The sequence below is a fragment of the Lepidochelys kempii genome, chromosome 1 (assembly GCF_965140285.1).
Source record: "Lepidochelys kempii isolate rLepKem1 chromosome 1, rLepKem1.hap1, whole genome shotgun sequence".
In the NCBI taxonomy this organism is placed as follows: domain Eukaryota; kingdom Metazoa; phylum Chordata; order Testudines; family Cheloniidae; genus Lepidochelys; species Lepidochelys kempii.
The window spans coordinates 28,915,956-28,928,391 of NC_136380.1; the positions used below are offsets into that span (position 1 = coordinate 28,915,956).

Consider the following 12,436-nt stretch of genomic DNA (forward strand, 5'->3'; position numbering starts at 1 on the left):
CAGGCAGCCTATGGAATGCACGACAGCCTAGAGGAGCCCAGAATTCCCATAGTATTTATCACTATAGAGATTCTCCCCTCTCAGCCCCATCTCTAGCACACACCCCATGCTGGGGGCTGTGAGGGGGCTAGCATAGCATCAAATATAGTGCTACACTGCTGCTGCACTGGGGAGATTCTCCTCCAGCCTGTTGCAGCACTTCTCTGGCCCCTCTACACCATCAGAGTAGCACATAGGAACAAGGGCTGAGCCCAGGATCAGCCCCTTTGTCTTCTTTGTGGGTTTGTAAAGCACCTTGCACATTCTAGGCACTATAAAGTAACTACTAGGATAGGGCTAATCCTGCAGTCACTGGAAGTTTTGCTTGAGTAAAGGTAGCTGGAGCAATTAAATAGAGAAATCTAAAGGTACGTCTACACTTTGAGCTGGGGGTGTGATTCCCAGCTCGAGGGGACATACTCACACTAGCTCTGATCAAGCTAGTGTGCTAAAAGTACAGCATAGCCATGTGAGTGGTGGGAGGAGCTAGCCACCCTGAGTATGGGCCAGTGCTAGCACTGGGTACATACTCGGGGTGGCTGGCTCCTCTTGACATGACAGCTACACTCTATTTTTAGCAGGCTAGCATGATCAGTGCTAGCATGGGTATGTCTCCTTAAGCTGGAACTTGCGCCCCCAGCTCAAAGTATAGACATGCCTTAGCATTGTGTTCTCTCTCCTGATGAGAGACAAAAGAAGGAACTATCCAGTCACCGTAAGAAATGTTGGCGCCAGGAAATAAGGGAAAGGTACAGCACATTGAGTACAGATACATGGCATGAAGGGGGTATGCCTGCCTGCCCCCATGCCTCAGAAAGCTGAGTGCACCCCTTTGTACAGTGCTTAGAGATGCTTTGATGAAAGGCACTAAGTCCAAAATAATCACACACACACACACATGCTACCCACATACCGGTAGGTCTCCCACTTCGCAATCAGACTCTACAGCATCATAAGTCTGAAGAATGGCTTGCTTAGGTACGGTTGGTGAAGTTAAATCATGAATAATTCCAGCCATAATGAGAATGCATTCTGTGGAACTGGTGTGCTGAATGGCAAAGAACCACTGTGTGCTGACAAATTTCCTGTTTTCCTGTTTCTACAGTACTGCTGTCCAGCACAGTCAATAAATCCACTGCTTGACACGAAGGAATATGTACAGTAAGCGATTTATGGGAAAATGAGTCGGGAGGCAGCTGTGCAGCAGGGAGAAGGGCCTGGATTTAATAACAGTAATGTTATTTATACTGCCCCCCCACATCTGCACACTTGGGATGCTGCTCAACAAAACAACGAAAGTGCAAATACACTAACAAAATGCAAATCCTTCACTCAAATTCTAACCGGTGTGAAAGGATTTCCTAACAGAGAGCAAGAATGGTCTTGCTAAAGGCACGGGACTGGGGCTCTGGAGATCTGGATTCAATGCCTAACTCTCCCACAGACTGTCTGTGTGACCTTGGGCAAGTCACTTAATTTCTTGGTGCCACCATTCCTTATTTGTAAAGTGGGATGATGATGATGATGATAGAGAGAGAGATGCTTTTTCTCCCACCCTTTGTCTGTTTTAGCTCTTTAGACTGTAAGCTCTTTGGGGCATGGGCTGTTATCATGTTGGCTGGGGCCTCTAGACCCTGCTGTAATACAAATAAACGATAGCAATACTACAAAAGGGGAACACTGAGATGGGGAAGGAGTGGAAGGTAATAAACATGGCCAGACCTGTTTTCATAGTTTCATGGAGTCTGAGGCCAGAATGGACCATTAAACCATCAACTCTGAGTGATAATTTGGGTTAGACTAAAGCCCTTCGGTCCTCAGGAGATTAAACTTGTGTGCCATAGGCAGTGAATGAGAGACTGAGGTACCACCAATGCCTGAGGCCCCGGTTTTAATGCTAAAAACATTTTTTTATCTCTTCGTCTTGAGTACTTATATGGCCTCCATTCTCTCAGTAGCTGAGCACCTCATAATCTTTAATGTATTTGTCCTCACAACAATCCCTGTGAGGTAGGGCAGTGCTATTAGCCCCATTTAACAGATGGGAACTGAAGCACAGAGAGACAAATGTTATGTCTACACTGGCAAAAAAAAAAATCCTGCAGCAGCAAGTCTCAGAGCCCAGGTCGATAGGCTCGGATTCAGAGGGCTTGCACTAGGGCACTAAAAATAGCCATGTAGATGTCCCAACCCCCTTGCCTGATTTCAGAGCCCAACTCCAGCCCAAGCAGGAATGTCTACACAGCTATTTTTATCACCACAAGCCCAAGTCTGTAAACTCAGGCTCTGAGACTTGCTGCAGCAGAGTTTTGGTTATTTTATTAGTTTTTATTTTATTCTATTTTTGCATTGTTGACACACTAAGTGACTTGCCCAAAGTCACACAGGAAGACTGTGATGGAGCAAGGAATCCAAGGTCTCCCAAGTCCCATGTTGGTACCCTAACCACCTAAAGTGATGGTGATTATGGTTGAAAAACTGACCATGTAAAAATGGGACATGCTTGCTGTTTCCTGTGATCTGTGACTTTGGTGATTAAGCTTTTTCTGCTTTTTACTCCTATTGGGATGTCAGTCAACACAGCTAAGTGAGAATGAGCATGACTCTGTCTTGACTTATGTATCACCAAGAGAATTGTTAAACAAAACAAAAATTGTTAAATAAAACAATCCCCAATCCCCAAACCAACACAATTTGAATGAAATGTGATTATTCTGAATATAAAATAAATAAAATCTTAAATTACCTTCAGGGATGGATTCAGTTCGATCCATTCCAGTGCAAATATTGGCAGAAGAAACTTGCAGAGGAGACCATTCTAATTAGAAATTACCAGATTTCCCCCCCCCCCCCCCGTGTGTGGAGCATGACTCTGCTCCATCTTCACCAGAAGACCACCAAGTATTCTGTCACTCCCTTAAGCGGTTGCTTAAAACTGTTTCAATGTGTTTTTATGCCCTAGAATAAAATCCGAAGGAGTTTTAGATGAAACCGCGGTTAAAATCTCCAAACTCCTGCCATAGGGTTTCCACCACCAGCAGGCCCTGCTATGCCAGCGTTGCCTTCTCTGCCAGAGACTTCGCTTACTGAGTTCGATCTGTCCTGCTTTACTCCGGGTGCACTAGGACCTGGTAGCTCATTGGCGTGTGCGTGCGCGTGTGTGTGTGTGTTGCAGGATAGTGTAGTGTTACCATTTCGATGCCAGTCCCCTATCCCGCCCAGCCCGCTCAGCACAGTCTGCTTGGGACTGAACTCTCGCTGGATACATGGTGCAACATTAGGACCCAGCAGAGACTGCCATGATTTGGGCAGTAGGTAAAGCTCTGACATTCCTTTCATTCCAGTGTGAATGGGGCTGATTGTTGTGTCCTGGATCTGAGGTTTTCCTCTGCATCTCGATCCGTTTTCTACACATCATGTCAAGCAGCACGTTTGCACGGTAGCCGCTTTATGCCTTTTTTTTTTTTTGGTGGGGTCAAAACTAGCCATGGTAGCCTCATGTGGATTGCAAAGTTTCTGCCGGGAACTTCTGAGCAAGAAGTGAAAGGTAATAAACACAAACTTATTTTTTGAGGAGGTGGGGGGAAATTGCAAAAGCTACTTGCTCCATGTGATCTCCTTTAACAGAGCATGGGAGACTTTGGGGGGCACCGCGGAAGGGTTGAAGCCTTTGATTGCAGCTTTGGGGCTTTATTTTGGATGTAAACAGCGACTGGGAAGTCAAGTTAGTTCGCTTTTCCCTGAAAGAGGCTGACATATGGTTGCAATGTCTGAGATTCCTTCAGTCAGAGCTGCCTGACCATGGAAGTGCCTGTTGCCTCGCTCAGCGCTTGTTGATAGTGGAGCAGACTGGGGAAGGGAAAAAGAAGCTGGGGGAGAGAGAGAGAGATTGAGAGGGTGCCTTAGTGCAGGGGTTCTCAAACTTCTTTGCACCGCGACCCCCTTCTGACAACAAAAATTACTACAGGACCCCACGAGAGGAGACAGAAACCTGAGTCGGCTCACGCCCCGTCACGCCAGGTGAAGGGGGCGAAGCAAAAGCCCCACTGCCCTATGCCGGGAGGCCAAAGCCAAAGGGCTTCAGCCCCAGGCAGGGGGCCTCTAACCTTAGCCCTGCTGCCCAGGGCTGAAGCCCTTGGATTTGGGCTTGAGCTTTGGCTGCGGACCCCAGCGAGTCTAAGCCAGCCCTGGCGACCCCATTAAAATGCGGTCCCGACCCACAGTCTGAGAATTGCCTCAAACAGAGAAAAGCTTATAAGCCACATGCTTGTATGAAAGCTGTGCTGAGTAACCAGAATTCGGGGCAAACCGTGCACATTCTGATACCGGTTCTGCAATCAGTCAGTACAGATGTACTGCGCTTCTGCAGCCTGTCTCAGCAATTCTGTCTTTGTTCCATGGTATGGTCAGAAATAGGGCTGTTAGATAACCCTCCAGACAATACTTTTAATGAGTCCGGTGATAATTTAAAAAAGTTGTGTTGAAAGGTTCTGGGCAAACGACACTCTAAAGGTTGGGGCCTGATCCTCAGCTGGCTCAACGCTGGAACTCTGAACGGACAGACACCAGCTCAGAAATTCTGATCCATGAGCTTTCCTTGGAATGTGGCAGTGTAGGGGAAGAGACCCCGGTATGTTAATGCATAGGCCCTGCCGTCAGGGAGCTGGGGGTCCCACCACCCGTGCATGCTGCCGGGGACAGGGGTGGCACTTAACATGAAGAAGCAGCAACACAAGTTTATTTTTCAGCTGATTTATGTGTTGTCTTCAGCTTTAATGCAGCGTGAGAGCTGAATGACCCTAAATTGTGCAGAGAGAGACTCCACGTTTATTGAGTATCATGTTGCCTCTATATAAATCCATGGGACCTGCGTGCCGATCTGGTCGCCCCATCTCAAAAAAGATATATTGGAATTGGAAAAGGTATAGAAAAGGGCAACAAAAATTGATTAGGGGTATGGAGCAGCTTCCATATGAAGAGAGATTACTAAGGCTCGGATTTTTCAGCTTGGAAAAGAGGCGACTGGGTTGGGGGGGAAGATATGATAGAGGTCTATAAAATCATGACTGGTGTGGAGAAAGTGAATAGGGAAGTGCTATTTACTCTTCATAACACAAGAACTAGGGGGTCACCAAATGAAATTAATAGGCAGCAGGTTAAAACAAACAAAAGGAAGTATTTCTTTACACAACACACAGTCAACCTGTGGAACTCTTTGCCAGAGGATGTTGTGAAGGCCAAGACTATAGTTCAGAGGTTCTCAAAGTGGGGGTCAGGACCCCTCAGGGGGTCGCGAGGTTATTAAATGGGGGGGGGGGTTGCAAGCTGACAGCCTCCATCCAAAACCCCTTTGCCTCCAGCATTTATAATGGTGTTAAATATATTAAAAAGTGTTTTTAATTTATAAGGGGGGGTCACACTCAGAGGCTTGCTGTGTTGATTGAGTCACAAGTACAAAAGTTTGAGAACCACTACTATAGTTCAAAAAAGAACTAGATAAGTTCATGGAGGAGAGGTCCATCAATGGCTATTAGCCAGAATGGGCAGGGATGCAAAATCATGCTCTGAAGTGTCCCTAGCCTCTGTTTGCCAGAAGCTGGGAATGGGCAACATGGGATGGATCACTTGACGGTTACTTGTTGTGTTCATTCCCTCTGGATCACCTGGCATTGGCCACTGTCAGAAGACAGGATAATGGGCTAGATGGACCATTGGTCTGACCCAGTATGGCTGCTCTTATGAAACAATAGTTTTTAAAACCTTCCCAAGCAACACACATGATTTCTGTACATTTATCGTCTTAAAAATAGTTTTAGGGTCAGTAAAGAAATGACCGTCTAAGTCATAGAATCATAGAACTGGAAGGGACTTGGAGAGGTCATCTAGTCCAGTACCCTGCATTCAAGGCAAGGATAAATATTATTTAGACCATCCCTGACAGGTGTTTGTCCGACCTGCTCTTAAAAATCTCCAATGATGGAGATTCCATCATTCCATCAAGTCCTATCATTATGTTTCCAGTTTTCTTTTAAGGTTGAATATGTCAAGTGTTTGATTAAACTTTATTAGAGAACACTGAAACTATTTCCATCTGAACTTTAAGGTTAGGGAACTAAATGTCTGTGGGTAGTGATGTGTCTGTCCTTAAAAGTCCCTTATTAAAAAGAACCCCAGGCCACTTGTAATACTCTTCTACATCAGAAATGTCACTATACATTGTCGTTTAAAGTGGTTTAGGCCATCAGTGCAAGAAGTTTTAACAGACTCCTTTCTCTGAAACATTTTAATTACTGAGGTGTGATTAAAGTGACATTAATAATTATTCAATCAAGCATCCTGCACTAGAAGTGAAAATGTGAGTTTGAAAACACTCAGCAATCATTTAGCAGTTGGTGAAGCCAAAGAGATAGGAGCCTTTAGAGCACATATAGATTAGAATTTGTCTTTCTGGATGCTTGGGCTTAGCAATTTTAATCAGAGTTTAGAGTACATCATCAGACAAGGGGAATATGCATGTAAGGTTGTTTGAAGTCAGAGGAGAGACGTAAGTAGGATATTTTCTTCTTTTGCAGGCATGCATGGTGGGCTGGGGGAGGAGAAGGAACTGGTCTAAAGAAGCTTTTGTATTTAGGTTACACTTTATTAGAGAATGGTGAAACATACTAATGCACCACAGGAAAGAATGAAGATAAAACTGTATATAAAGGATGCATAGATGAGAAATCAAGTCAGTTTAAAGAAGAAAACAATTAAATTGAGGCAGGTTTAGAACCTGAAATTACAAGTCTCACTGCCAGTTATTGTGGTTTTACATTTTCCTATTTTTTAAAAAAGTTTTTTCTCTCTCCCATTGCTGTATGAACAAGAACAATAGTGGAAATTGACTTAGTGGCTATACAGTGGAACCCATGCAAATGATTATTCAGCAGGTGCTGTCAGATGCACAGAGCAAATGATCAGTTACATCTCATCTATCGAGGCATTTGTAAGGCCCTGGTCATGGTAGCATTTATAGTAGTACTTTATAGTGTTTATAATAATTTTAGGTGTTTTACAATAGTAGGTAAAAAACAAAAAGCCTTTCAGAGAGAGAGAGAGAGAGAGAGAGTGATTTTTAAATTGAATGGGGTCCTTTTACATTGTCTGCATGGAAATTTGAGGGGTGTATTTATGACAGCTATGTTGCAATTAACAAAAAGAGTTAATTATTTGAAAAGTATTTTAAAGGTGGCCTGTAAATACTTTATCAAAAAACCAACTGTGTGTTGAGTCCTCCAAATAGCAAAGGTAAAGGGATTTTTCACCCTCTAGTTACATTAAAGTCTCCCCCTTTTTTTTTCAGTCCCCCTTAAATCGCAGTACCATGCTCCTGCCCATCTGTGAAGCCCCAGCATGCCCTCTGTTGTGATGTCATAGCAAATAATAGTTCTACAGCAACTTTCATCCAAAGATCTCATAGCACTTTACAATCATTAGCAGATTAAGCCTCACAATACCTCTATGAGGTAACTCTATAGTGATTGCTTCACTAAAAATGCAGACACTTCTGAAGTGGAAAGTAGTAGCTGTGTAACAGACCACAGCAGTCTTGCATAACATTTTAGTACAGGAGGTGAAGTACACTGATCCCGCTGAAACTGCTGAGGGAATGTAAATAGGCAGAATATAATTGGCCAAGTTCCCAGGGGAACCCACTGTGCATGGAATTGGCCTATAGGGATTGTACAGCACCTGGCACACTGGGGCCCTGATCGTAGTCTGGGCCTCTGGACACTACTGTAATACAAATCATAAATAGTAGTAGCAGAGTCAGGTCAGTGATGTGTTGGGAGGCAGTGTGGTCCAGTGGATAGGGCACTGGATAGGTGCTTGGGGTTCTATGCCTGGCTGTGCCACTGGCCTGCTAGGTGACGCTGGACAAGTCGTGTCATCTCTCTCTACCTCAGTTTCCACTTTCTGTGAAAGGAGGATAGTGGATCTTATCCCCTTCGTGATCTTCAGTTAAAAAACACTAAACTAGGTGCTCTTGCTAGCATTATAGGCCCAGTTTAGTAATATTTTTTTATCTTCTATCCCAAAAGATATTAAAAAATGGAAATGCAAAACCCCATTTCAATACCATGTCACATATTTGTAAAATATTGCTTCTCTCATCCTGTGTGGGTCAGTGCCAATGCTCACAAGGGCTTGTGAGTATTGGCACTGGATGTGATGTCACAACGTGGTGAATGCTGGAGCATTTGCAGCTAAATGGGAGCCAGTCAGCCAAGCTTTGGAGGACCTGGAATGAAATGTTAAAATGAATGGGTCAAATTCTCTGCTGGTGTCACATGGAAGACTTGGCCCAATATGCTGAAGACTCCTGTGAATCTGTTTGTGCCATTCAGCACATAGAATACCTATAGCTCATTTTGAGTAGCACATGCTGAAGACCCAAATATGGTGTCACATATTTTCTCTGGTACATCTATGGATACATTTTGAACATGTGGTTTAAAAAAAACCTGTAGGACCTGTTTCTTCACCTTCTTACCAATGTTCCCTCTAATTTTTGACAGGCTGTGTGTGCAAAAAATTTCTTCTGTGCAAATTGTTGTGCTTCTCTGCAAACTTTTGTGCATGCCGTGTTTCGCCGTGTGCATGGGGTTTAGGATCTGTGTGCACGCGCACAGCTGAGAGGGAACAGTGCTTCTTACATCAGTTTTATGCTGGTGTAACTTCACCAAAATCAGTGGATCTAGAGATCTTGGATTTATGACTTAACTGGATTGTTTGGGGGTGGGTGAAGATTCTCCAGCACACCACATCTACCAGGTCGGGACTAACTAACTCTCAAAAGGGAATGTGGTTTATCCAAAAAGGATAATCTGTAGCACAATACATGACCAAGTTAGATTCTTCCATTCCTGAAATGTGTTTTGATGATGATGGAGACTGGCTTAAATCATAAGTGGCTTGTGCATGGGTTTAGACCCCCAGACAAGCTTGCCTTCTGGGCTAGAACTGAGCCGGAATAGCCTGTGTATATCCTACTAGTACTTGGCAGCTAGATACCAGCCAGACCTATTCTGAGGGCTTCGCTGTAACTGCTTAATGGGAGACTGTTCTTATGATGTGAAAGCAGGGCCCTGCAGAGGTTGTGAGAGGTTCTGTGGAAAGGAAGAGAGGATATGGGGCCTAAGGGCCACCCACTGAGCAACAAGAGGGAGAAGAGGCAGCTGCTTTGGGTGGGGATCCCATAATGGAGGAACTCATCTTCATGCATGGGCCTGCAAAGAGAGAAGGTGGCTAGTGTGGCTGAATACTTACTTATTGGTATGGGGAGAGAAGATGATGTATGGTAGGAAAATCAGAAGTAAGGGAGGGGTGTATGTGTGTGTGCATGCGTGAGAGAGGGAGTGGAAGAGAGAGGGTAAGATTGGAGGGAGAATGCTGGCAAGGAGTGTGGAGTAAATAGGAAGGAGAGAGATGGGGATGAAAAGTGGTATAGGTTGGAGAAGGGAGAGCAGGAATGAGCAGAGGCCTGTGAGGACAAGGGGGAGAGATGATGAAAGCGTAGAAAATGGAGAAGAACACAAGTCCCAGAGAGGAAGACAGAGCTCCCACAGAGCAAGCTGGGGAAGAATGAGGAATAAGGTGGGACTCAGGACAGGGGAGAGCTATTATAGTCTAAGGAGCTGGGACTTCATTATTGACACAGAAAATATAATGAAAGGGAACAGGTAGGGAGAAAACAGTAAAGGGGACAGAAGCGTAACTAGAATGTTCTGCTGCCCACTCTTTAACAAGGGAGAGCTGGCGGAGAGGGGGGCTTCCCGCTCAGCCTCCTATGTGCAAACATTATATAATATAAAAATCAGGTCAATGATTGGTTTAGCAATCAGCCAGATGGCTCAGACTGAAGCTAGGATTGCTGTGAGGGGAAGATGAGGGAGTTGCATGACAGAGTGAGGAGGGGGAGAATTTTGTTTAACTTAGCAAACGGCCAAACTTATAAAAAATAGGTCATGCACCTGTCATTACCCTGATCTTTTAGGGCCACATTCTGCCATTCTCTGCTCACTCTGATTAGTACCTTGCTGTGCATTGATTTCAGTGTATATGCTCACTGTGTATGGTGGAAGAATCAGGCCCTTTGCTTGTGTGTTGCATCATTTTCACCACCCTTTTCTATCTTTGTCTTTTTTAGACTGTAAGCTCTTTGGAGCAGGGTCTCTGCTTTCTTCTGTGTTTGGAAAGTGACTACTGCACTATGGGTGTGACCCCCAACTAAATAGGTAGCAGATTTCGGGGCCTTGCAAATCAGTTTCCTGTTGTAGGAGAAATCAGTGACATGGAGTTTGGGTATTTTCTTAGTATAATTTGCTTTAGTTGCCATATACAGCAAACCTGAAACAGAGGTGGTCAAACAACATGCGGGCAATTTTCTCTTTCAGGAATCAGCCCCACATGAATACCCAATTCCCAGGAAGCAACTCTGCCTCAAGAACTGATTCTAATTAGAGGGATTAAGGCAGAGAGCAAACTCCCTTGTGGCTTGCACTAGTTCCCCTGAAAGAAATCTTCATCTCGAAACTAACAATGTAGCATACTGCATAGAATGTCCACTACCAGCACTCTAAGGGAAAAAAGACTTGTAAGACTGTAATAATGCCAACTGGTGACTTCTGCTATAACAATAGCTAGCTAGCATAAAGCCGGAATGTGATCTCTGTACTCCACACATAATTCTTTTGATTTCAGCTGAACTACAGAGGAGTGAATAAAGTAGAATACAGTGTCAGAATCTGCCCAATAATAAACAAAAGATGAGGCAGGAAGCAAAAAAATTCTGACATTTCCTGGCTTTTTCATGCTTGATGGTTGTGGATCCTGAGCGACATATGACTTAAAGTGCAGTTCTGAAAAGTGGCCAGAAAATTGACATCATGGGGTTCTATATTTTATGATGTTACAATGATTCCTACTAAAATGTGGTCAGTTTATACGTAAAAAGTTGTGTTTATTTCCTAGCTGCCACCTTGCCAAACCCAACCAGCTCTCTGAAAGGCTTTGAATCTTATGCCTCATCCATAGCTGCAGGCCCTTATTTAAACCATTTATAATCCCATTGTCTTCAAATGTAGTTGGGGATGTGTGGGTGCGTGTGCTTGAAGGCTAACGGGATTGAACAGGCGGGTGTAGCTGAAGGCAGAGTATTTATTAAGTTACGATGTGTAAGACAGAAAGACCTCCACTGGACTCTTAGAGCACCGTCTGAGATTGCGGGGCTGGCAGGCAGGGAAGAGTATATTTTTATATATGAACTCTGCAGATTTGATCAGGAATCCATGAAACAAAAGTCTAGTGCCCCACAATGCATTTTTTATACAGCCACTTTTTAGAGTAGAACTGCATTTTAAAGGTCTGAGCTGGTAAAATGTTACTCCAGCTTTCAGGTGGAAATAGCTTGCTCTTTGCAGCATCCTTATAGCGGGAGGAATTAGGGAGATGGCTGGATACATGTCTGGATATGTCTGCACTGCAAATCCCCCGTTCCCCAACGCGCAGTGAGTCTCAGATCCCGGGTCAACTGACTCGAGTTTATAGGATTCATGCTACAGGGCTAAAAATAGCAGTGTAGGTATTCCCATTCAGGCTGCAGCATGGGCTCTGAGACCAACTCCTCTTGCTGGGTTTCTGAGCCGGGGCTCAAGCCCAGAGGGAATGTTTACACTGCTATTTTTTGCCCTGCAGTACATGTCCTGGGAGACCAAGTCAGTTAACCTGGGCTCTGAGACTCACTGCAATGAGGTTTTTTTGCAGTGTAGATGCAGCCTATCTGCTAATGTAATAGTCCCAGTGGAAACTTTTGCACTCAGGAATATTTTGTGGATTTGGGAAAATCCCAGGAAGATTTTGTTTTAATAAAACACTTTTTTTTGGCAGATTTGGGACAGATATAATCTGGTTTCCATTTGTTTCCAGAATATTAAAGGGGAACAGTCCTCATTCCACTCAGAGCAGCAGAGTTAAATTGAAGAGAAAAAAAATCACCTCTCCCCAAGAATAAATCCACATGGAAATTCACTGGACATCATTTTTTGAAATGTCAGAAAAATGTGAGGATCAAATGGGCACAGTGTCTTTTTAATATTTCTTATATATTAATATAATTTAATTTAATATAATCTTAATTTAATTTAATATAATCTTATATATATAATATATATTTCTTATAACATCAAATTCTGCTTTTCGTTTCTATAAATCTGGAATAAATCCTCTTCAGACAGTGGAGTAACACCAGTTTTACACTGATGAGACAGGAAAAGAATTTTGTCCCACATCAGAAAGAATGCAGCAAATGGGCAATTGCTTCATCTAAAACAATAGTAGATATTGCAATATTTATTGG

General features: G+C 43.8%; 1 protein-coding gene across 5 annotated transcripts in view; it reads left to right on the forward strand.

Moving 5' to 3' along the window:
• AMOTL1 (angiomotin like 1) overlaps positions 1–12,436 on the forward strand; it is a 140,133-nt gene that overhangs the window by 27,525 nt on the left and 100,172 nt on the right. For 3 of the 5 annotated variants that reach the window (XM_073337534.2, XM_073337543.2, XM_078852303.1), the window contains exon 1: positions 3,322–3,586. The exons of the other annotated variants lie outside the window; for them this stretch is intronic. In XM_073337534.2, the coding sequence (XP_073193635.1) occupies positions 3,490–3,586 (97 nt within the window). In that variant the 5' untranslated portion in view covers positions 3,322–3,489. Of the gene's footprint in view, positions 1–3,321; positions 3,587–12,436 lie in introns of those variants that run through there. 5 annotated transcript variants of the gene reach the window in all.